Source organism: Salmo salar, chromosome 14, assembly GCF_965601325.2.
Source record: "Salmo salar chromosome 14, fSalSal1, whole genome shotgun sequence".
In the NCBI taxonomy this organism is placed as follows: domain Eukaryota; kingdom Metazoa; phylum Chordata; class Actinopteri; order Salmoniformes; family Salmonidae; genus Salmo; species Salmo salar.
In genome coordinates, this window is record NC_138304.1 from 89,752,097 (window position 1) to 89,777,246 (window position 25,150).

The window sequence follows — 25,150 nt, forward strand, 5'->3', positions numbered from 1 at the left end:
GAGGTTCTCCCAACTCCTCCGTGGTATTGTTCTCCATACTGTGGGGCTTTTATTGCTCAATCTAATTCGTGCTGATTCAAAAACGTATGTCCATAGGTCTAACGGGCACATCCTCAAACTCGCGCCCTTTTGATAGACAAATTGCTGCAAATGATCGAGTATTCAAAGTGTCACCAACAAACAATAGGCCTATAGCAAATGCAGACTATGGCATACATTTTTCACATGCAAATAGCACTTTTCGGTAGTGCTCAAAGCATGCCATTCTATAACAGCAGTATTTCTCGAAACAATGACCCCAATCAACAAAATCAAAAACAGAGTTGTCACAGATTTCTTCATCGCTAGGCGATATTGCGAAATCATCGTCGGAGAACGTGGACATATACGCAGAGGAGTTAGTGCTCATCATCTTGATTTATTAAACGAATGTGAACACGGAGGGAAAAACAAGAAAACGAAATAAGACTAGGGACAGTTTTACAGGCATAAATAATGCAGTGTAAAATACAACTACCCACAAAACACAAAGACAAACACACCCTAATATATAGGACTCCCAATCAAAGGCAACTTAACACACCTGCCTTCAATTGGGAGTCCAACCCCAATTAACTATACATAGAAAAACAACCCTAGAACCTATACCAACCACTAACACACCCCACTACACCACACACAAAACCCCATACTACAAAACAAATATACCTCTGCCACGTCCTGACCAAATATAATACAACTAATAGCTAAATATTGGTCAGGACGTGACAAGAGTAGACTAATTACAATTTGGCTAATCTATATTTCCATATTTCCAAGTGCTATTCTTGAATATAAAGGGTTAATAAATGAATTGTAATTAATGGAAATCTGACCGACTTTGGTTTTTAATGTAAAGCTATAGCCAAATCATATTAATATCTGTAGTAAAAAAGATGATTTAGAAGAAGCCTACATAACCATAAAGTAAAATGCAACATCCGTTTATGGCAAGCTATGTACACTCTAACATTGATTTATTCTACAATAGATGTCGTTTAATTGGTAATATTAATTTTTGTCTTCCAATGCCTCTTACGGGAAAGTAACTGAAAGTAATCCAATTACGTTACTGAGTTTGGGTAATCCCAAAGTTACTTTACTGATTACAATTTTGGACAGGTAACTAGTAATTGTAACGGATTTACATTTAGAACGCAGCCTACCCAACCATGGGTATACATAAATCTTTGGTTGACGTCAAGTAATTTCATAACGGATTAAAAGGTTCTCGGAACTTTTGGAATTTCAATTTGAAAGTCTTCCGGATTTTTGAAAAGGACGGACCCGAAGTGTGTAACAGTGTTTACACTCCGTCACGAAATCGAAGCATTTGTACATTTATCTGTCAAACATTTGTCTTTTATTTAGCTAGCTAGCTAATGCCCTTTAGTACTTGTATCAATGGAAGACATGGAGCATAATAAGGCACCCTCTGTCATCGATCGGTATTACACTCGATGGTATAAAACAGGTAATATATTAGCTAACTACACATATTTTAGCTAACGTTACCAGTGTTGACCACTGACACTGGGTGTCGACATGAGACCAACACGTGTGTTTTGGCTTTGGGTATGGTAGCTAGTCTGACAGCTTTTGCGATGTATTTTCATAGAATTTGCAGTTGACTAATTTCTTTAAGAACTGGGCTGGTCCCAAAAACTTCAAACCCGTATCCCTCCTTGTCCATGGTTGCGGACCACTGGCTTATTTTTTATGATGAATAAAGTTGTAACGAACGATGTATTCTTCTTTGTGCTTAGATATTAAGGGCAAGGATTGTGAAGACCAGTGCGTTCTTCAGCATTCAAACAGGTAGCTGGCTAAGATAATGTGTTCATTTCCTACTTAAAATTGCCAATGTGCAGCTCATAAACAAAACTGCAGTTCATCAATGCGTTGCTTTGGGACACAACACTCCCGATGTTGTCCCAAAGTTAATCAACGATTTGCTTTGTTACCTCCACAGACAACATGATTTATTTTCTGTCAATTTAAACATGGCGCTAATGTGTTCCTGTGGATCTCTTTTGGCAGAATCTGTGTCATCACCCTGGCAGAGAGTCACCCTATCCTTCAGAACGGGAGGTCAATCAAGAGCATCAACTATCAGATCAGCGCTGGCTGCAGTCGCCTGCATAACAGAGTGTCTGGGAAGTCAAAGAGAGTATGTACCAATGATGTTTATAAATCCTGGTTTGCTGATGCTATGTTTTGGCCATGGAGAGGCTTTGAAGCCATGGGTTGGCCATATTGGCAGTCCTCAGAAAAGTAGTCCTCCATATTTCATTCAGTTGTTTCAAGGACAAAGTTACATGTAGGCTATTTAATTTCTTATTTTTTTTTTGTAGTGGGGAGGGTAACATTACTACCAAAAAAAATACTTGAAGGAAAATGTTTTAATATACACTTTCATTTAGCATTTTTTTATGTTTAGCTCACCTACTGTAATATAATTTAAAAGTATGCAATAGAATAAACATGGCCCCAAAAAAGTGCTGAGCGATTAGTACTTCTTGAAGTCGGTTCGGTTTCGATTATTTAGGTTGAATGCTGTAACAATACAGAATAAAACAATTAACCAACAATCAATTGCTTATCACTTATTAACCATAATTAATCACATTACTTTACTTTAAAATATTTAAGTTGTGTATATTAGATTTTTTATTTTATGACTTTATTATTTCATTCCAAGTCATCATCTCATCTCTATAGAGCTGCTGCCTGACAAAATCAAAACATTTTTAGTTCTTCAAAGGTAATAAGGCGCACTTTTATGACTACTGAATACCAACTGTCATTCACTTAGATCATGTATTTTCAGGTAGAGATACCTTGAAGCAACAGCTGCTCTCTATATCCCCTCACAATTGCCATTCTTCTCTCCGGGCTGCAGCACACTAACCTAATGTAGCAGGCCGGATAAGTAGATGCACAATGTATTATGGGTATTGTAGTTAATTACCAAGTTATATGCGCTAATATTGGCCTGATGGAAACTACAACTCCCTACTACATCTCACAGTTCAGGCTCGATCTGATTTATCTCTTGAGAAACTGAAATGTGAGCATCGAGCTCACATTAAAAAAATGAAAGACATGGAATTCAAATAATTCAACCTACTTTTCAGTTAACCGCTCAGCACTACTAAAAACAAATGTAGACATTAGTAAATGCATTTCTATAGTTAAATATTTTTTACAATGGTGTGGGAGTGCCAAGATGGAGGTGTGGTGGCATCAAAACAAATCTCTGCTAAAACTGAAGTGATTTTTGTTGTTGTTGTTAATATAGTCTGGTATATTATTACATTTTAGTCATTTAGCAGACACTGCAACTTACAGAAGAAATTAGGGTGAAGTGCCTTGAGCAAGGGCACAGACTTTTCACCTAGTCTGCTTCAGGATTTGAACCAGCTACCTTTCGGTTACTGGCCCAAAGCTCTTAACGGCGAGGCTGCCTGCCGTAAGGATACTCTGGCGTATTAGGACTATTATTATATTTTACACTACTATTACATATACTATGGTATTGATATCCTTTGATTTTCTGACTTGTGACTGTCAAACTAACACGTATCTTCCTCTTTTCCAGGGAGGACAGTTCCTCACAGAGTTCGCTCCTTTGTGTAGAATAACATGTACAGATGGTGTGGAGTACACCATTTACAGGTGATTACAACCTTTGCTGCTCTTGTATTATGATTTTCACCTCTGCAGATAATCCACCCTTTATGGTTAGTGCCATTCACTACTCTCAGATCTTTTTAAATTAGCCTGAAATATAATCCTGGTTAATCTTTTCAGCTGCATAAGGGGTCGGCTATTGGAGGTCAATGAGGATATTCTGGAAAGACCAGAACTTTTACTGGGAAAGGTGAGGAACATTTCCATAAGCTTCATACCAGTTAAAACACATTTTTGGTTAATCTAATGTTCGCCATTTACATATACCCCATTGAGATGGTAAATCACATTACCATTAGCATGGCTAACTGTCCTACCTGTCTTTCATGTGTATTTGACCAGCCTTCCACTGAGGGATACATTGCAGTCATCCTCCCTAAAATAGAGGAGAGCAAGACGGTCACTAATGGTCTCCTTAGCAGAGAGGAATACGAGAGCGTTGTCTCTAAACGGACCAGAAGCACCCAGCCAGAGCCACAGCCATGCTGAGGAATGAGGTTACAGGGACTCCTCACACTCTCCTCAGCCCAGCTGGAGTGAGTGACCTTTCCTGGGGCAGCACTGTTGGAGGGGGTCCCTCGTCTCAGGCCTAGCCAGACCTAGGTACTTATATCACAGCACAGCATACCCCTGTCCAGATATGGACTCATGCCCATGGTGGATGACAGTGCAGATATCTGGGGTGCTGGAGTTAATGCACTGTGCCTTTTAAGTTCTCTAGCCTCTACCTTACCTGTAGGCAGTCCAGGGCAAATACTGTTTTGTTTGCTTTGATGTAACATGAAGAAATTCAGAGCCAGTTAAGTTTTATGAGATACCATTTTAAAATGTTTTGTTCTTTATTATGATCGTTGATGGAACGTGAGATTTATTTTCAAAGGAGGAAGTCTAAGATATTTCCATTATGTCAGTTATTAAGTGACTATGTAACAAACAAGCCCAGGTTTTTGTTCTGTTAGATAAATATGTATTTTTTGTGTACTGTACATACCTTAATAAATGACACAATCAACCCTGTTTTAAGAAAAATAATGTTTATTTAGATTTGTGTTCTGTTTATCAATCATTCAACTGTCAAAAGGATAGATGGTCCAAAAGTACATCTGTTTCTGCACATATGTGGTTTCTTTACTGAACAGAAGATATTAGCTACAGCCATACACAATCAACTCTAAAGCTTTATATGGTTATGCAGTCTTCACACTAATCATTCAGGTTTAGTAGTACCAGAATTGTCACCTCAGTGGCTATAGCTACAGGTAACTGCCAAAGTAAAGGAAACGCCAACATAGTGTCTTAATGGGCCACCATGAGCCGCCAGAACAGCTTCAATTCACCTTGGCATAGGTTCTACAAGTGTCTGGAACTCTATTGGAGGGATGCGACACCATTCTTCCACTAGAAATTCCATCATTTTGTGTTTTGTTGATGGCGTCGCTCCAAAATCTCCCATAAGTGTTCAATTGGGTTGAGATCTGGTGAATGAGACACACGCCCCTGTGCTCCTTGAGACCCCTCTTTCAAAGTCACAGATCTCTTCTAGCCATGGTAGCCAAAATACTGGGCAACTGGATGTTTTTATACATGACCCTAAGCATGATGGGATGTTAATTACTTAATTAACTCAGGAACCACACCTGTGTGGAAGCACCTGCTTTCAATATACTTTGTATCTGTCATTTACTCAAGTGTTTCCTTTATTTTTGGCAGTTACCTGTATATATCTGCTTCAAGTACCATAATAATACACTGTAATACACAATAGCCCACAAGGCAGTCTTAGCCTGCGTCCCAAATGACACCCTTTTCCAAACTAGGGGTCACGAGAGAAACTGAAAAAAAATATGAAATTGTGCTTGGTTCATAGAACAGGGGTCACATCAGTAACCTCCAGTAGCCACTAGATGCAGTTATAAGGTTTCTGTTTTCTTCCTACAAATGTGGCTCAGTCTTTTGAACCGTTTAAGCTACAAAATATTATGACCCCATCACTGGAAGATAAGACTCAGGAACACCTACAATGCCCACAAGCCACACAGGATTAATTAGAACAGGGACTAAATCAGACCGGGGGAAAAATAACATGATGTACTTCTACACAGATCTTACATAATGATTGCCTGATAATCTTCTGAACTTCCCAATACTTTTCTGATGCATTTCAGTCAATTCAAACCATACTTTAGATTTAAATACTGTCAGAAGTAGTGTCAGACTGATTTGTAATACTGTCATTGCCCCAATTAAAAAAGTAAACAGACATTGATTACATAATTTTTTTCAAAATTCTGACCAAAATGGGGTCGCGGGCCAAAATATTTTGCGAAACCAGGTGCACTACTTTTGACCAGAGACCTATGGGCGCTGGTCAAAAGTAGTGCACTCAATAGGGTGCCATTTGGGACATACACTTAATTACAAGTACACTTAATTACAAGTACACTTCATAAGGAACAGCTACAAAACCACAGTTGATTTGACTCATGCGCTAGGCCAGCAATCTTTTAGATGTCTTCTGAAAAATGGATAAAACAGTATACCACAAACACTGAATATGACTCAATACTCCAAAGACAGTAGAAAGTCAATTGGATAAAATTGTCTCCGCCTCTGCTGAAATGGAGCAATAATAAGAGCCTTATGTTTCAGTCTATTAGCAAGCCAAGTGTCATAATACCCTGATTAAACTATCCATTTAGTCTCTTATTTGGCATCAAAGTGAGAGCATTGATTTCACTCAATAATTACTAAACCATGATGGGATTTGGTTGGCGTACAACAGTGAGAGAAACAGCAGAAAGCTGGTCTGCTACCAGATCTGTTTGGGCTGTCCTGCCAACTCCTCACGACAATGGCCATAGGAGTTGATAAGACAGCCAAAACTGATCTGGGACCAGGCAATCAGAAAGCTGGTTTAACAGCCCAAATCACAGGGATTGATAAAAGAAGATTAAAAGACCTGTCAGGTGATGGCATCATGCACTGGCGATGGATTTCATTACAACATATTTTTTTAATATTTGTTCATACATCTGCTGTATTTGTCTGAGATGTGCTACAGGTAACAGTTACACCACAAAGCGAATGGGCTGATTACACTGACAGAGGCACGTGTGAGTGGGGTGGGTGCACTGCCATTATGTCTGCATGAGTGAGGTTTCATGTATGTCGCCCCCTGGAGGTCGACAATGGTATGCTCCAACTCTGATAGGTGATACAGGTTAGGGATCAAAGGTCGCTGGACTGGACTACTTGCTCTCCAGGAAGGTGAGGTTGGCCATATGCTGCTCCAGGGATTTGACCCCGAAGCCGTTGCTGTTCTTGCCGTTGAGCACGTCGTCTTTGACGGGCGTGGACGACTGCCTCTCCCTCCAGCTTTGTGGAGAACCCAGATTGCTTCTCTCTGACTTATACTGGAGACACAGACACAGGATAAGGTAGAGTAATAAAACATTGGAAAATGACCACCATTTATATATTCATCTGTACTTTAAAAAAAAGTGTACTCAAACCCCAGTAAACATTGGTAAGAGGATGCACTTGAACCACTTGGTAGATGAGCTGATGTCAACTGTGACCTCTCACCTTTCTGACAATCTTGTTACAGACTGGCAGGAGGTAGATCACCACAGTAATGATGGCTCTAGTGTTCTGAATGGAGGAATCCACCTAGACAGACAAAGATTTCAAAAACATATCAAGGATGGTGGTCTGATAGAATGTAATAATTATGATTACAACATAAAGATACAGATAATGGTAAAACAAATAATGGTATGTATACATTGGAAAGCTGATGTATAGATGGGTCACTAGTAAGAATCTAAGAATTACCATCTAAGTTGTCTCACTACAGAGTGTTTCTAAACCTCTCACTACAGAGTTGAGGTCGACCGATTAATCGTAATGGCCGATTAATTAGGGCCGATTTCAAGTTTTCATAACAATTGGTAATCGGTATTTTTGGCCACCGATATGCCGATTTTTTTGAATATATACACTGCTGAAAAAAATAAAGGGAACACTAAAATAACACATCCTAGATCTGAATGAATGAAATAATCTTATTAAATACTTTTTTCTTTACATTGTTGAATGTGCTGACAACAAAATCACACAAAAATAATCAATGGAAATCCAATTTATCAACCCATGGAGGTCTGGATTTGGAGTCACACTCAAAATTAAAGTGGAAAACCACAATACAGGCTGATCCAACTTTGATGTAATGTCCTTAAAACAAGTAAAAATGAGGCTCAGTAGTGTGTGTGGCCTCCACGTGCCTGTATGACCTCCCTACAACGCCTGGGCATGCTCCTGATGAGGTGGCGGATGGTCTCCTGAGGGATCTCCTCCCAGACCTGGACTAAAGCATCCGCCAACTCCTGGACAGTCTGTGGGGCAATGTGGCGTTGGTGGATGGAGCGAGACATGATGTCCCAGATGTGCTCAATTGGATTCAGGTCTGAGGAATGGGCGGGCCAGTCCATAGCATCAATGCCTTCCTCTTGCAGGAACTGCTGACACACTCCAGCCACATGAGGTCTAGCATTGTCTTGCATTAGGAGGAACCCAGGGCCAACAGCACCAGCATATGGTCTCACAAGGGGTCTGGGGATCTCATCTCGGTACCTAATGGCAGTCAGGCTACCTCTGGCGAGCACATGGAGGGCTGTGCGGCCCCCCAAAGAAATGCCACCCCACACCATGACTGACCCACCGCCAAACTGGTCATGCTGGAGGATGTTGCAGGCAGCAGAACTTTCTCCACGGCATCTCCAGACTCTGTCACATGTGCTCAGTGTGAACCTGCTTTCATCTGTGAAGAGCACAGGGCGCCAGTGGCGAATTTGCCAATCTTGGTGTTCTCTGGCAAATGCCAAACGTCCTGCACGGTGTTGGGCTGTAAGCACAACCCCCACCTGTGGACGTCGGGCCCTCATACCACCCTCATGGAGTCTGTTTCTGACCGTTTGAGCAGACACATGCACATTTGTGGCCTGCTGGAGGTCATTTTGCAGGGCTCTGGCAGTGCTTCTCCTGCTCCTCCTTGCACAAAGGCGGAGGTAGCGGCCCTGCTGCTGGGTTGTTGCCCTCCTACGGCCTCCTCCACTCTCCTGATGTAATGGCCTGTCTCCTGGTAGCGCCTCCATGCTCTGGACACTACGCTGACAGACACAGCAAACCTTCTTGCCACAGCTCGCATTGATGTGCCATCCTGGATGAGCTGCACTACCTGAGCCACTTGTGTGGGTTGTAGACTCCGTCTCATGCTACCACTAGAGTGAAAGCACCGCCAGCATTCAAAAGTGACCAAAACATCAGCCTAGAAACTGAGAAGTGGTCTGTGGTCACCACCTGCAGAACCACTCCTTTATTGGGGGTGTCTTGCTAATTGCCTATAATTTCCACCTGTTGTCTATTCCATTTGCACAACAGCATGCGAAATGTATTGTCAATCAGTGTTGCTTCCTAAGTGGACAGTTTGATTTCACAGAAGTGTGATTGACTTGGAGTTACATTGTGTTGTTTAAGTGTTCCCTTTATTTTTTTGAGCAGTGTATATATATATATATATATATATATATATATATATTTTACACCTTTTATTTAACTAGGCAAGTCAAATTAAGAATACATTCTTATTTTCAATGACGGCCTAGGAACGGGGGTTAACTGCCTTGTTCAGGGGCAGAACAACAGATTTCTACCTTGTCACCTCTGGGATTCGTTTTTGCAACCTTCCGGTTACTAGTCCAATGCTCTAACCACCTGCCTTACATTGCACTCCACGAGGAGCTTGCGTGGCAGGCTGACTACCTGTTACGCGAGGGCAGCAAGAAGCCAAGGTAAGTTGCTAGCTAGCATTAAACTTATCTTATAAAAAACGATCAATCTTAACATAATCACTAGTTAACTACACATGGTTGATGATATTACTAGTTTATCTAACGTGTCCTGCGTTTCATATAATCGATGCGGTGCCTGTTAATTTCTCATCGAATCACAGCCTACTTCGAGAAACGGGTGATGATTTAAAACCTGTTTGGGATAGGGGGCAGTATTTTCACGGCCGGATAAAAAACGTACCCGATTTAATCTGGTTACTACTCCTGCCCAGAAATGAGAATATGCATATAATTATTTCATTTGGATAGAAAACACTCCGAAGTTTCTAAAACTGTTTGAATGGTGTCTGGGAGCATAACAGAACTCATATGGCAGGCCAAAACCTGAGAAGATTCCATACAGGAAGTGCCCTGTCTGACAATTTATTGTCCTTCTGTAGCCTCTCTATCGAAAATACAGCATCTGTGCTGTAACGTGACATTTTCTAAGGTTTCCATTGGCTCTCAGAAGGTGCCAGAAAGTGGAATGAGAGGTCTGCAGTCTCTGGGCTAAGTATTCTCGCTACACACCAAGTCACTTGGCTCTGTCATATCCTCACATGGTCTCTCCTATCATTGCTATGCAGACGACACTCAATTAATCTTCTCCTTTCCCCCTTCTGATAACCAGGTGGCGAATCACATCTCTGCATGTCTGGCAGACATATCAGTGTGGATGACGGATCACCACCTCAAGCTGAACCCCAGCAAGACGGAGCTGCTTTTCCTCCCGGGGAAGGACTGCCGGTTCCATGATCTCGCCATCACGGTTGACAACTCCATTGTGTCCTCCTCCCAGTGTGCTAAGAACCTTGGCGTGACCCTGGACAACACCCTGTCGTTCTCCAATAACATCAAGGCGGTGACCCGATCCTGTAGGTTCATGCTCTACAACATTCGCAGAGTACGACCCTGACTCACACAGGAAGCGGCGCAAGTCCTAATCCAGGCACTTGTCATCTCCCGTCTGGATTACTGCAACTTGCTGTTGGCTGGGCTCCCTGCCTGTGCCATTAAAACCTACAACTCATCCAGAAAGCCGCAGCCCGTCTGGTGTTCAACCTTCCCAAGTTCTCTCACGTCACCCCGCTCCTCCGCTCTCTCCACTGGCTTCCAGTTGAAGCTCGCATCCGCTACAAGACCATGGTGCTTGCCTACGGAGCCGTGAGGGGAACGGCACCTCCGTACCTTCAGGCTCTGATCAGTCCCTACACCCAAACGAGGGCACTGCGCTCATCCACCTCTGGCCTGCTGGCCCCCCTACCTCTGAGGAAGCACAGTTCCCGCTCAGCCCAGTCAAAACTGTTCGCTGCTCTGGCACCCCTATGGTGGAACAAGCTCCCTCACGACGCCAGGACAGCGGAGTCAATCACCACCTTCCGGAGACACCTGAAACCCCACCTCTTTAACCTCTTACATTTAGACGTTCCGCTAGCGGAACACCTGCTCCAATATCCAACGATGGGCTTGGCGCGAAATACAAATTCCTCTAAAATCTGAAAACGTCAATTTTTCAAACATATGACTATTTCACAGCATTTTAAAGACAAGACTCTCGTTAATCTAACCACACTGTCCGATTTCAAAAAGGCTTTACAGCGAAAGCAAAACATTAGATTATGTCAGCAGAGTACCCAGCCAGAAATAATCAGACACCCATTTTTCAAGCTAGCATATAATGTCACAAAAACCCAGAAGACAGCTAAATGCAGCACTAACCTTTGATGATCTTCATCAGATGACACACCTAGGACATTATGTTATACAATACATGCATGTTTTGTTCAATCAAGTTCATATTTATATCAAAAAACAGCTTTTTACATTAGCATGTGACGTTCAGAACTAGTATACCCCCCGCAAACTTCCGGGGAATTTACTAACAATTTACTAAATTACTCACGATAAACGTTCACAAAAAGCATAACAATTATTTTAAGAATTATAGATACAGAACTCCTCTATGCACTCGATATGTCCGATTTTAAAATAGCTTTTTGGTGAAAGCACATTTTGCAATATTCTAAGTACATAGCCCAGCCATCACGGGCTAGCTATTTAGACATCCGGCAAGTTTAGCCTTCACCAAAATCAGATTTACTATTACAAAAGTTTGATTACCTTTTGTTGTCTTCGTCAGAATGCACTCCCAGGACTGCTACTTCAATAACAAATGTTGGTTTGGTCCAAAATAATCCATCGTTATATCCGAATAGCGGCGTTTTGTTCGTGCGTTCCAGAAACTATCCGAAATGGTAAATCAGGGTTGTGCGCATGGCGCATTTCGTGACAAAAAAATTCTAAATATTCCATTACCGTACTTCGAAGCATGTCAACCGCTGTTTAAAATCAATTTTTATGCAATTTATTCAAACAACAAAACAAATTTCCCCTCTACTAAAAGGGAGGGAAGGGAGGGTGGCTGCCGTCAACGACGGCACTGTGCTACACCCCCCCTCCCCAACCCACCTATATCAGGAGGTGGCTCCGGTTCTGGCCGTTCCAGGCAGTCGGGCCACTCTGGCAGCTCGGGGCAGTCTGGCAGCTCGGGGCAGTCTGGCAGCTCGGGGCAGTCTGGCAGCTCGGGACAGTCTGGCAGCTCGGGACAGTCTGGCTGCTCGGGACAGTCTGGGCAGTCTGGCAGCTCGGGACAGTCTGGGCAGTCTGGCAGCTCGGGACAGTCTGGGCAGTCTGGCAGCTCGGGACAGTCTGGGCAGTCTGGCAGCTCGGGACAGTCTGGGCAGTCTGGCAGCTCGGGACAGTCTGGGCAGTCTGGCCACTCCGGCGGCTCAGGGCAGTCTCGCCACTCCGGCAGCTCAGGGCAGTCTGGCCACTCCGGCAGCTCAGGGCAGTCTGGCCACTCCGGCAGTTCAGGGCAGTCTGGCCACTCCGGCAGTTCAGGGCAGTCTGGCCACTCCGGCAGTTCAGGGCAGTCTGGCCACTCCGGCAGTTCAGGGCAGTCTGGTGACTGTTGACTGGCGGGCAGCTCTGGTGACTGTTGACTGGCGGGCAGCTCTGGTGACTGTTGACTGGCGGGCAGCTCCGGTGACTGTTGACTGGCGGGCAGCTCTGGTGACTGTTGACTGGCGGGCAGCTCCGGTGACTGTTGACTGGCGGGCAGCTCTGGTGACTGTTGACTGGCGAGGCTGGGTTTACGCACTTGAAGCCTGGTGCGTGGTGCTGGTACTGGGCGTACCAGATTGGGAACACGCACCTCCAGGCTAGTGCGAGGAGCGGGAACAGGTTGAGTCAGACTGGGTTGACGCACTTCCGGGTCCGCACGAGAGACAGGAGCTGGAAACCCAGGGCTATGGAGGCGCACAGGCGGTCTTGATCTTACCTCCTGCACAACCCGTCCTGGATGGATGGAACTAGTAGCCCTGCACGAGCGGGGTGCTTGTACAGGGCGGACTGGGTTGTGCAGGGGCCTGATGGTAGCCGTGCGTAGAGCGGGAGTTGGGTAGCCTGGTCCTCGGAGGCGTACCGGCGACCTGATGCGCTGCGCAGGCATTCTCCTACCAGGCTGGATGCCCGCTCTAGCACGGCACCTGCGAGGGGCTGGAATAACGCGCACCGGACTGTGCGTGCGTATGGGTGAGATAGTGCGCTCCTCAGCGAAACATGGCGCTCTCCACCTCATACGCTCCTCCATATAACCACGGGTAGCTGGCTTCCGGCTCTTCCTAGGCCTAGCCAAACTACCCGTGTGCCCCCCCCCAATTTTTTTTATTGGGGGTGCCTCTCGTGCTTATACGCCAGTCGTGTCCCTCGGAAACGTTCCCGGTCCATACCAGCCTTACTCCATGGGCCTTCTCCGGCCATAACCTGCTCCCATGTCCATCTCTCCCGATTGTCCAAATCACAACTCCTCTGCTCCTTCCTCTGCTGCTTGGTCCTGGTTTGGTGGGAGATTCTGTCACGGCTTTCTTCGTCGGAGGACGATATAGCGAAATCGTCGTCCGAAAAGGTGGACCAATATGCAGCAGAGTTGGTGTTCATTTTCTTAATTTATTAACAAACGTTGAACACGAAAAAAACAAGAAAACAATAAGCACAACAAATGACAGTTTTGCAGGCTAACAAAAACACGCAATGCAAAAACAATCTCCCACAAATACAAGACAAACACACCCAACTAATATAGGACTTCCAATCAAGGCAACACCAAACAGCTGCCTTCAATTGGAAGTCCACCCCAATTAACTCAACATAGAAACACACTCACTAGACTACACATAGAAATACATAAACATAGACCATAACTCAAAACCCGGAAATAATAAATCAAACACCCTCCTAACTGACACACCACCCTGAACCACATAAAACAAATACCCTCTGCCACGTCCTGACCAAACTACAATAACAATTAACCCTTATACTGGCCAGGACGTGACAGCTTCGAAGTACGGTAATGGAATATTTTGAAATGTTTTGTCACGAAATGCGCTCGCGCGTCACCCTTCGGATAGTGACCTCAACGCACGAACAAAACGGAGCTATTTCAATATAACTATGGATTATTTCGAACCAAAACAACATTTGTTGTAGAAGTAGAAGTCCTGGGAGTGCATTCTGACAAAGATCCAATTTTTCTTATAGTAATTCTGAGTTTAGTGAGCACCGAACTTGGTGGGTGTCAAATTAGCTAGCCTGTGATGGCCACGCTATCTACTCAGAATATTGCAAAATGTGCTTTCGCCAAAAAGCTATTTTAAAATCTGACACCGAGATTACATAAAGGAGTTCTGTATCTATAATTCTTAAAATAATTGTTATGCTTTTTGTGAACGTTTATCGTGAGTAATTTAGTAAATTCACCGGAAGTTTGCGGTGGGTATGCTAGTTCTGAACATCATATGCTAATGTAAAAAGCTGGTTTTTGATATAAATATGAACTTGATTGAACAAAACATGCATGTATTGTATAACATAATGTCCTAGGAGTGTCATCTGATGAAGATCATCAAAGGTTAGTGCTGCATTTAGCTGTGGTTTTGGTTTTTGTGACATATATGCTTGCTTTGAAAATGGCTGTGTGATTATTTTTGGCAGGGTACTCTCCTGACATAATCTAATGTTTTGCTTTCGCTGTAAAGCCTTTTTGAAATCGGACAATGTGGTTAGATTAACGAGAGTCTTATCTTTAAAATGGTGTAGCGGAACATCTGTCCTTAACAGGTTTTAACAAGCGCATTTGCGAAAAAAGCACTGTCGTTGCACCAATGTACCTAACCATAAACATCAATGCTTTCTTTAAAATCAATACACAAGTATATATTTTTAAACCTGCATATTTAGTTAATATTGCCTGCTAACATGAATTTCTTATAACTAGGGAAGTTGTGTCACTTCTCTTGTGTTCCGTGCAAGCAGTCGGGGTATATACAGCAGTTTGGGCCGCCTGGCTCATTGTGAACTGTGAAGTCCATTTATTCCTAACAAAGGCCGTAATTAATTTACCAGAATTGTACATAATTATGACATAACATTGAAGGTTGTGCAATGTAACAGGAATATTTAGACTTAGGGATGCCACCCGTTAGATAAAATACGGAACGGTTCCGTATTTCACTGAAATAATAAACGTTTCATTTTCAAAATTATAGTTTCCGGATTCGACCATTTTAATGACCAAAGGCTCGTATTTCTGTGTTTTATATTATAATTAAGTCTACGATTTGATATTTGATAGAGCAGTCTGACTGAGCGATGGTAGGCAGCAGCAGGCTCGTAAGCATTCAGTCAAACAGCACCTTCGTGCGTTTGCCAGCAGCTCTTCGCAATTCTTCAAGCATTGCGCTGTTTATGCCTATCAACTGCCGAGATTAGGCTGGTGTAACCGATGTGAAATGGCTAGCTAGTTAGCCGGGTGCGCGATAATAGCTTTTCAAATGTCACTCGCTCTGAGACTTGGGAGTGGTTGTTCCCCTTGCTCTACATGGGTAACGCTGCTTCGAGGGTGGCTGTTGTTCCTGGTTCGAGCCCAGGTAGGAGCGAGGAGAGGTACGGAAGCTACACTGGCAATACTAAAGTGCCTATAAGAACATCCAATAGTCAAAGGTATATGAAATACAAATCGTATAGAGAGAAATAGTCCTATAATTCCTATAATAACTGCAACCTAAAACTTCTTACCTGGGAATATTGAAGACATGTTAAAAGGAACCACCAGCTTTCATATGTTCTCATGTTCTGAGTAAGGAACTTAAACATTAGCTTTTTTACATGGCACATATTGCACTTTTCCTTTCTTCTCCAACACTTTGTTTTTGCATAATTTAAACCAAATTGAATATGTTTCATTATTTATTTGAGGCTAAATTGATAGTATTTACAGTATCTCACAAAAGTGAGTACACCCCTCACATTTTTGTAAATATTTGAGTATATCTTTTCATGTGACAACACTGAAGAAATGACACTTTGCTACAATGTGGGGCATCCTCAAACGGAAGGTGGAGGAGTGCAAGGTCTCTAACATCCACCAGCTCTGTCATGTCGTCATGGAGGAGTGGAAGAGGACTCCAGTGGCAACCTGTGAAGCTCTAGTGAACTCCATGCCCAAGAGGGTTAAGGCAGTGCTGGAAAATGATGCTGGCCAGACAAAATATTGACACTTTGGGCCCAATATGGACATTTTCACTTAGGGGTGTACTCACTTTTGTTGCCAGCGGTTTAGACATTAATGGCGGTGTGTTGTGTTATTTTGAGGGGACAGCAAATTTACACTGTTATACAAGCTGTACACTCACTACTTTACATTGTAGCAAAGTGTCATTTCTTCAGTGTTGTCAAATGAAAAGATACACTCAAATATTTATAGAAATGTGAGGGGTGTACTCACTTTTGTGAGATACTGTATGTATTATATTAAGTTAAAATAAGTGTTTATTCAGTATTGTTGTAATTGTCATTATTACAAATAAATAAATGGGGAAAAAAATTGGCCGATTAATCGGCATCGGACCCTTTTGGTCCTCCAATAATCGGCACCGGCGTTGAAAAAAAATCATAATCGGTCGACCTCTACTACAGAGTGTTTCTAAACCAACACTAGACACACCAAACACACACAACCCCCATCTCCTGCTCCATTTAAAAAGAGTTTTCAGCAATGACCTATGCCTGATTAAAACACCCTTAACTCCCTTGTGACGGACAGAGAGGACCGATCTGTCTGGCTAATGACAACTTGAGGGGAAAGCCAATGCCTATCTAACAGATCCACATTAATCAGAGAAGCCCAATGGTTGTGTCCCAAATGGCACCCTATTCCCAACATAATGCACTACATTTGACCAGAATCCTATGGGCCCTGTTCAAAGCAGTGCACACTATATAGGGAATAGGATGCCATTTGGGATGAACACCATGTTATTCTCTATTCTCTCATCCTGATTGTAACCTTTCCCATTAGTACAAGGTGACCAGTGTCAGTTCATCACTGTCCAACAGATTTTACGAGGTTCATTAAGCTCAGTGTCATTATAGGGTTTAATTTTACAATAATGTTTTTATGATTGACCTCTGTCTGTAAAGCAGTAACAAATGTTTGCCCAATGCTGCCAATGCTGTATTAAGAATGGGTTGACTGTCTCTTTTCATTGCAGTTCATCAATACTCCTTTGTCGGTTTCTTTTCAGTGCATTCTCTCACGCTCGCTTTTATTTATTTATTTATTTCACCTTTATTTAACCAGGTAGGCTAGTTGAGAACAAGTTCTCATTTGCAACTGCGACCTGGCCAACATAAATCAAAGCAGTTCGACACATACAACAACACAGAGTTACACATGGAATAAACAAACATACAATCAATAATACAGTAGAAAAATCTATATTCAGCATGTGCAAATGAGGTAGGATAAGAGAGGTAAGGGAATAAATGGGCCATGGTGGCGAAGTAATTACAATATAGCAATTAAACACTGGAATGGTAGAATGTGCAGAAGTTGAATGTGCAAGTAGAGATACTGGGGTGCAAAGGAGCAAGATGAATAAATAAATACAGTATGGGGATGAGGTAGATTGGATGGGCTATTTACAGATGAGCGATGTACAGGTGTAGTGATCTGTGAGCTGCTCTAACAGCTGGTGAATAAAGCTAGTGAGGGAGGTAAGAGTCTCCAGCTTTAGTGATTTTTGCAGTTCGTTCCAGTCATTGGCAGCAGAGAACTGGAAGGAGAGGCGGCCAAAGGAAGAATGGGCTTTGGGGGTGACCAGTGAGATATACCTGCTGGAGCGTGTGCTACGGGTGGTTGCTGCTATGGTGACCAGTGAGCTGAGATAAGGCGGAGCTTTACCTAGCAGAGACTTGTAGATGACCTGGAGCCAGTGGATTTGGTGATGAGTATGAAGCGAGGGCCAGCCAACGAGAGCATACAGGTCGCAGTGGTGGGTAGTATATGGGGCTTTGGTGACAAAATGGATGGCACTGTGATAGACTGCATCGAATTTGTTGAGTAGAGTGTTGGAGGCTATTTTGTAAATGAAATCGCCGAAGTCGAGGATCAGTAGGATGGTCAGTTTTACGAGGGTATGTTTGGCAGCATTAGTGTAGGATGCTTTGTTGCGAAATAGGAAGCCGATTCTAGATTTCATTTTGGATTGGAGATGTTTAATGTGAGTCTGGAAGGAGAGTTTACAGTCTAACCAGACACCTAGGTATTTGTAGTTGTCCACATATTCTAAGTCAGAACCGTCCAGAGTAGTGATGTACGGGCTGGCAGGTGCGGGCAGCGATCGGTTGAAGAGCATGCATTTAGTTTTACTTGCATTTAAGAGCAGTTGGAGGCCACGGAAGGAGAGTTGTATGGCATTGAAGCTCGTCTGGAGGTTAGTTAACACAGTGTCCAAAGAAGGGCCAGGGGTATACAGAATGGTGTCATTTGCGTAGAGGTGGATCAAAGAATCACCAGCAGCAAGAGCGACATCATTGATGTATACAGAGAAGAGAGTCGGCCCGAGAATTGAACCCTGTGGCACCCCCATAGAGACTGCCAGAGGTCCAGACAACTGGCCCTCCGATTTGACACACTGAACTCTATCAGAGAAGTAGTTGATGAACCAGGCGAGGCAATCATTTGAGAAACCAAGGCTGTTGAGTCTGCCAATAAGAATGTTGTGATTGACAGAGTCGAAAGCCTTAGCCAGGTCGATGAATATGGCTGCACAGTAATGTCTCTTATCGATGGCGGTTATGATATCGTTTAGGACCTTGAGCGTGGCTGAGGTGCACCCATGACCAGCTCTGAAACCAGATTGATTAGCGGAGAAGGTACGGTGGGATTCGAAATGGTCGATAATCTGTTTGTTAACCTCTATGGGCTAGGTGGGACGCTTGCGTCCCACCTACTCAACAGCCAGTGTAATCCCGTGGCGCGTTATTCAAATTCCTCAAAAATACAAAAACTTCAATTTTTCAAACATATGACTATTTTACACCATTTTAAAGATAAGACTCTCGTTAATCTAACCACACTGTCCGATTTCAAAAAGGCTTTACAACGAAAGCAAAACATTAGATTATGTCAGCAGAGTACCCAGCCAGAAATAATCAGACACCCATTTTTCAAGCTAGCATATAATGTCACATAAACCCAAACCACAGCTAAATGTAGCACTAACCTTTGATGATCTTCATCAGATGACAACCCTAGGACATTATGTTATACAATACATGCATGTTTTGTTCAATCAAGTTCATATTTATATCAAAAACCAGCTTTTTACATTAGCATGTGACTAGCATATGACTAGCATTCCCACCGAACACTGCCGGTGAATTTACTAAAATACTCACGATAAACGTTCACAAAAAGCATAACAATTATTTTAAGAATTATAGATACCGAACTCCTCTATGCACTCGATATGTCCGATTTTAAAATAGCATTTCGGTGAAAGCACATTTTGCAATATTCTCAGTAGATAGCCCGGCATCACAGGGCTAGCTATTTAGACACCCAGCAAGTTTAGCACTCATCAAAGTCAGATTTACTATAAGAAAAATGTTATTACCTTTGCTGTCTTCGTCAGAATGCACTCCCAGGACTTCTACTTCAAAATAATCCATTGTTATATCCAAACAGCGGCGTTTTGTTCGTGCGTTCAAGACACTATCCGAAAGGGTAAATAAGGGTGACGAGCATGGCGCAATTCGTGACAAAAAAATTCTAAATATTCCATTACCGTACTTCGAAGCATGTCAACCGCTGTTTAAAATCAATTTTTATGCAATTTTTCTCATAAAAAAGCGATAATATTCTGACCGGGAATCTGCGTTTAGGTAAACAGACGAAAGAAAGCATTCGGTCGACTCGGGCATGTGCCTAAGCCCATAGTACTCTGATTGGCCACTTGCCAAAAGCGATAATGTGTTTCAGCCTGGGGCTGCCTCGATATCATTCAGCTTTTTCCCGGGCTCTGAGAGCCTATGGGAGCCGTAGGAAGTGTTACGTTATTGCAAAGATCCTCAGTCTTCAATAAAAAGAGCCAAGATGAAACACAATTTGTCAGATAGGCCACTTCCTGCATGGAATCTTCTCAGGTTTTGGCCTGCCATATGAGTTCTGTTATACTCACAGACACCATTCAAACAGTTTTAGAAACTTTAGGGTGTTTTCTATCCAAAGCCAATAATTATATGCATATTCTAGTTACTGGGCAGGAGTAGTAACCAGATTAAATCGGGTACGTTTTTTATCCGGCTGTGTAAATACTGCCCCCTATCCCCAACAGGTTAACTTGGTTTTCGAAGACCTTAGAAAGGCAGGGTAGAATAGATATAGGTCTGTAGCAGTTTGGGTCTAGAGTGTCTCCCCCTTTGAAGAGGGGGTTGACCGCGGCAGCTTTCCAATCTATGGGAATCTCAGACGATACAAAAGAGAGGTTGAACAGGCTGGTAGTAGGGGTTGCAACAATTTCGGCAGATCATTTTAGAAAGAGAGGGTCCAGATTGTCTAGCCCGGCTGATTTGTACAGGTCCAGATTTTGCAGCTCTTTCAGAACATCAGCTATCTGGATTTGGGTGAAGGAGAAGTGGGGGAGGTTTGGGCGAGTTGCTGTGGGTGGTGGAGGGCTGTTGATCGGGGTAGGGGTAGCCAGGTGGAAAGCATGGCCAGCCGTAGAAAAATGCTCATTGAAATTCTCAATTATAGTGGATTTATCTGTGGTGACAGTGTTTCCTAGCCTCAGTGCAGAGGGCAGCTGGGAGAAGGTGCTCTTACTCTCCATGGACTTTACAGTGTCCCAGAACTTTTTTGAGTTTGTGCTACAGGATGCAAATTTCTGCTTGAAAAAGCTAGCCTTAGCTTTCCTAACTGCCTGTGTATATTTGTTCCTAACTTCCCTGAAAAGTTGCATATCACGGGGGCTGTTCGATGCTAATGCAGAAGGCCACAGAATGTTTTTGTGCTGGTCAAGGGCAGTCAGGTCTGGAGAGAACCAAGGGCTATATCTGTTCCTGGTTCTAAATTTTTTGAATGGGGCATTCTTATTTAAGACGGTGAGGAAGGCACTTTTAAAGAATAACCAGGCATCCTCTACTGACGGGATGAGGTCAATATCCTTCCAGGATACCTGGGCCAGGTCGACTAGAAAGGCCTGCTCCCTGAAGTGTTTTAGGGAGCGTTTGACAGTGATGAGGGGTAGTCGTTTGACCGCAGACCCATTACGGATGCAGGCAATGAGGCAGTGATCTCTGAGATCTTGGTTGAAAACAGCAGAGGTGTATTTGGAGGGCAAGTTGATTAGGATGATATCTATGAGGGTGCCCGTGTTTACGGATTTGGGGTTGTACCTGTTGGGTTCATTGATAATTTGTGTGAGATTGAGGGCATCAAGCTTAGATTGCGCATTAGATGACACATTCTCTGTAGGATGGGCCTTGTTTCCTGATATTTGTTGCTTACCACATTTGTTTTTTACTAAACAGTATGTTCTAAACAGTATGTAGTACAATTAGTATACACAGTATGCAGTTTAAGTGAGTAGTAGGCAAGCTAGATTTTGGACAATGGTTTATTTCAACATGGTAGAACCATATTTATAGTCATGTGCTCTCCTGGCAATATTTGTATTGTATTCTGTATGACAAATCTAATTAATAAACTAATCCTTTGCGGACTATTGTAACATAGAACTTAACTAAAAGTGGATTTCATTACAAAAACAAATCCAGTCATTGACAACAACACCATAGTTCAACATATTATATACAGCTAATATATGGTCCTGTGTGGCTCAGTTGGTAGAGCATGGTGTTTGCAACGCTAGGGTTGTGGGTTCGATTTCCACGGGGGACCAGTACGAAAAGAAAAAAAAATGTATGAAATGTATGCATTCACTACTGTAAGTCGCTCTGGATAACAGCGTCTGCTAAACGACTAAAATGTAAAAAAAAAAAAAATGTAAATGTATATCAATAATAGTACCTTCTGGAAGGTGGCAGTCTTGCCCTGTACTGGCGTCCTCACCCCCATCTGCAGCTGCTGACATAAGCCCATAAGCTTCTCCATCTCCGACAGCACTACCACCTTCTCTTCATCCATCAGCTGTTGAAGAGGGATCAGGAGAGAAATATTTAGTATGTCAAAATTTGATGACAAAATAAAGATGTTAAGTTATATGAAAATAAAAGTAGAAATGTGATCACCAAAAATGAAATGTAGTTTTAGAAAAATTAAAGTGAAAATGTGATCATAAAGACACATTTAGTTATATAAAAATCCAGGTAAAAATGTGATCACAAAAATAAAAAAGGGAGACAAAAGCACAGGAAAGGTATAGAAGGTTAGGATGGAGTAGATGCATTCAAATCTAACAGTGCCTAAAGTCTCTTACTTGGGCCAAAAATGTGAATGATATTATCGTACATTAGAATAGATCTCTGTAGTACCATTCACAACCTCTGGTAATAATACTAATAAAAGTGTTTCAATTGAAAATGTTAAGGCTAATTAGCATAAATAACTTGTGCAGCTGCACAAGCCTGCTTCATTCCAGAGTGGTGGGGAATCGATTAGCCAATGTTTGTTTGAAGTAATTAATCAAACGCTGCTGAGCTGAAGTGCTGGATGTGTTTATTATGTATTAGTAGTTTGTGTGCCGTGTGTGTGTGTGTGTGTGTGTGTGCATATGCACATTTGCCTGCACACGTGTGTGTATTAGTGTTTGGGTGCCCTCTCCAGAGAACAGGGTTAGCCAATGCTGATAACCACATTGCCACTTTCCCCAGAGACGGATGGCAGTCATTAATGTCTGTCAGAGGGGGGCATTTAATTAAACTCCAGGACCTGGGCACTTTGGAGAGAGGGAGGCATACTAACTTGTTTCTTTGATTTGAGTACAGAGGAAACTGAAACTGGTTAACAGGATTAATTTCCTGCCCTGTGTATGTGATTTACGGTCGTGCAGTAGGCTACCTGGGTGGAGAATCAAATCAAATGTTATTTGTCACGTGCTGAATACAACTGGTGTAGACTTGACTGTGAAATGCTTGTTTATGAGACCTTCACAACGATGCAGAGTAACATAAGAGGAAATAGCAAGCAATAAAATAACTTGCAAGAATGGAGGTACACTGAACAAAAATATAAACGCAATATGTGTTGATCCCATGTTTCATGAGCTGAAATAAAAGATCCCAAAAATGCACAAAAAGCTTATTTCTCTCAAATTGTGTAAAAATGTGTTTACATCCCTGTTAGTGAGCATTTATCCTTTGCCAAGACAATCCATCCACCTGACAGGTGTGGCATATTATAAGCTGATTAAACCTCATGATCATTACACATATGCACCTTGTGCTGGGGATAATAAAAGGCCACTCTAAAATGTGCAGCTTTGTCACACAATGCCACAGATTGCTGCAGTTAGATGCAATTGGCATGCTGACTGCAGGAATATCCACCAGAGCTGTTTCCTGATAATTGAATGTTAATTTCTCTACCATAAGCCGCCTCGTTTTAGAGAATTTGGCAGTACATCCAACCGGCCTCACAAACGCAGACCACGTGTAACCACGCCAGCCCACATCTGGTTTCTTCACCTACGTGATCGTCTGAGAACAACCACCCGAACAGCTGATTAACCTGTTAGGGCTAGGGGGCAGTATTGACACGGCTGGATAAAAAACGTACCCGATTTAATCTGGCTACTACTCCTGCCCAGTAACTAGAATATGCATATAATTATTGGCTTTGGATAGAAAACACCCTAAAGTTTCTAAAACTGTTTGAATGGTGTCTGTGAGTATAACAGAACTCATATGGCAGGCAAAAACCTGAGAAGATTCTGAACAGGAAGTGGCCTGTCTGACAAGTTGTTGTTCATCTTGGCTCTTTTTATTGAAGACTGAGGATCTTTGCTGTAACGTGACACTTCCTACGGCTCCCAAAGGCTCTCAGAGCCCGGGAAAAAGCTGAATGATATCGAGGCAGCCCCAGGCTGAAACACATTATCGCGTTTGGATAGTGGCTGGTCAGAGTACTCTGAGACTCAGGCTCGTGCACGAGATGTTTTTATTTTCTCTCTCTTTGTACGTATACACGCTTTCCCGGTCGGAATATTATCGCTTTTTTACGTGAAAAATGGCATAAAAATTGATTTTAAACAGCGGTTGACATGCTTCGATGTACGGTAATGGAATATTTACAATTTTTTTGTCACGAAATGCGCCATGCTCGTCACCCTTATTTACCCTTTCGGATAGTGTCTTGAACGCACGAACAAAACGCCGCTATTTGGATATAACAATGGATTATTTGGGACCAAACCAACATTTGTTATTGAAGTAGAAGTCTTGGGAGTGCATTCTGACGAAGAACAGCAAAGGTAATAACATTTTTCTTATAGTAAATCTGACTTTGGTGAGTGCTAAACTTGCTGGGTGTCTAAATAGCTAGCCCTGTGATGCCGGGCTATCTACTGAGAATATTGCAAAATGTGCTTTCACCGAAAAGCTATTTTAAAATCGGACATAGCGAGTGCATAGAGGAGTTCTGTATCTATAATTCTTAAAATAATTGTTATGTTTTTTGTGAACGTTTATCGTGAGTAATTTAGTAAATTCACCGGCAGTGTTTGGTGGGAATGCTAGTCACATGCTAGTCACATGCTAATGTAAAAAGCTGGTTTTTGATATAAATATGAACTTGATTGAACAAAACATGCATGTATTGTATAACATAATGTCCTAGGGTTGTCATCTGATGAAGATCATCAAAGGTTAGTGCTGCATTTAGCTGTGGTTTGGGTTTATGTGACATTATATGCTAGCTTGAAAAATGGGTGTCTGATTATTTCTGGCTGGGTACTCTGCTGACATAATCTAATGTTTTGCTTTCGTTGTAAAGCCTTTTTGAAATCGGACAGTGTGGTTAGATTAACGAGAGTCTTATCTTTAAAATGGTGTAAAATAGTCATATGTTTGAAAAATTGAAGTTTTTGCATTTTTGAGGTATTTGAATATCGCGCCACGGGATTACACTGGCTGTTGAGTAGAGGTTAAAGGTTAACCTCTCTAGG

General features: G+C 42.5%; 2 protein-coding genes across 7 annotated transcripts in view; one reads left to right on the top strand and one right to left on the bottom strand.

Moving 5' to 3' along the window:
- Positions 1 to 1,340: 1,340 nt before the first annotated feature.
- On the top strand, positions 1,341 to 4,753 carry abitram (actin binding transcription modulator). The gene is made up of 6 exons (NM_001141130.1): positions 1,341 to 1,513; positions 1,806 to 1,857; positions 2,080 to 2,209; positions 3,641 to 3,717; positions 3,853 to 3,922; positions 4,075 to 4,753. Exons 1-6 carry the CDS (start codon positions 1,444 to 1,446, stop codon positions 4,219 to 4,221), a joined length of 546 nt encoding a protein of 181 aa, NP_001134602.1. The 5' UTR covers positions 1,341 to 1,443; the 3' UTR covers positions 4,222 to 4,753.
- Positions 4,750 to 25,150, bottom strand: part of LOC106570450 (alpha-catulin) — a 205,140-nt gene continuing 184,739 nt past the window's right edge. For all 6 annotated transcript variants that reach the window (XM_014142798.3, XM_014142794.3, XM_014142797.3 and 3 more), the window contains exons 17-19: positions 22,057 to 22,176; positions 7,318 to 7,401; positions 4,750 to 7,145 (exon numbers count right to left, since the gene is read on the bottom strand). In XM_014142798.3, coding sequence (XP_013998273.2) covers positions 6,981 to 7,145; positions 7,318 to 7,401; positions 22,057 to 22,176 — 369 coding nt within the window. In that variant the 3' untranslated portion in view covers positions 4,750 to 6,980. The remainder of the gene's footprint in view (positions 7,146 to 7,317; positions 7,402 to 22,056; positions 22,177 to 25,150) is intronic.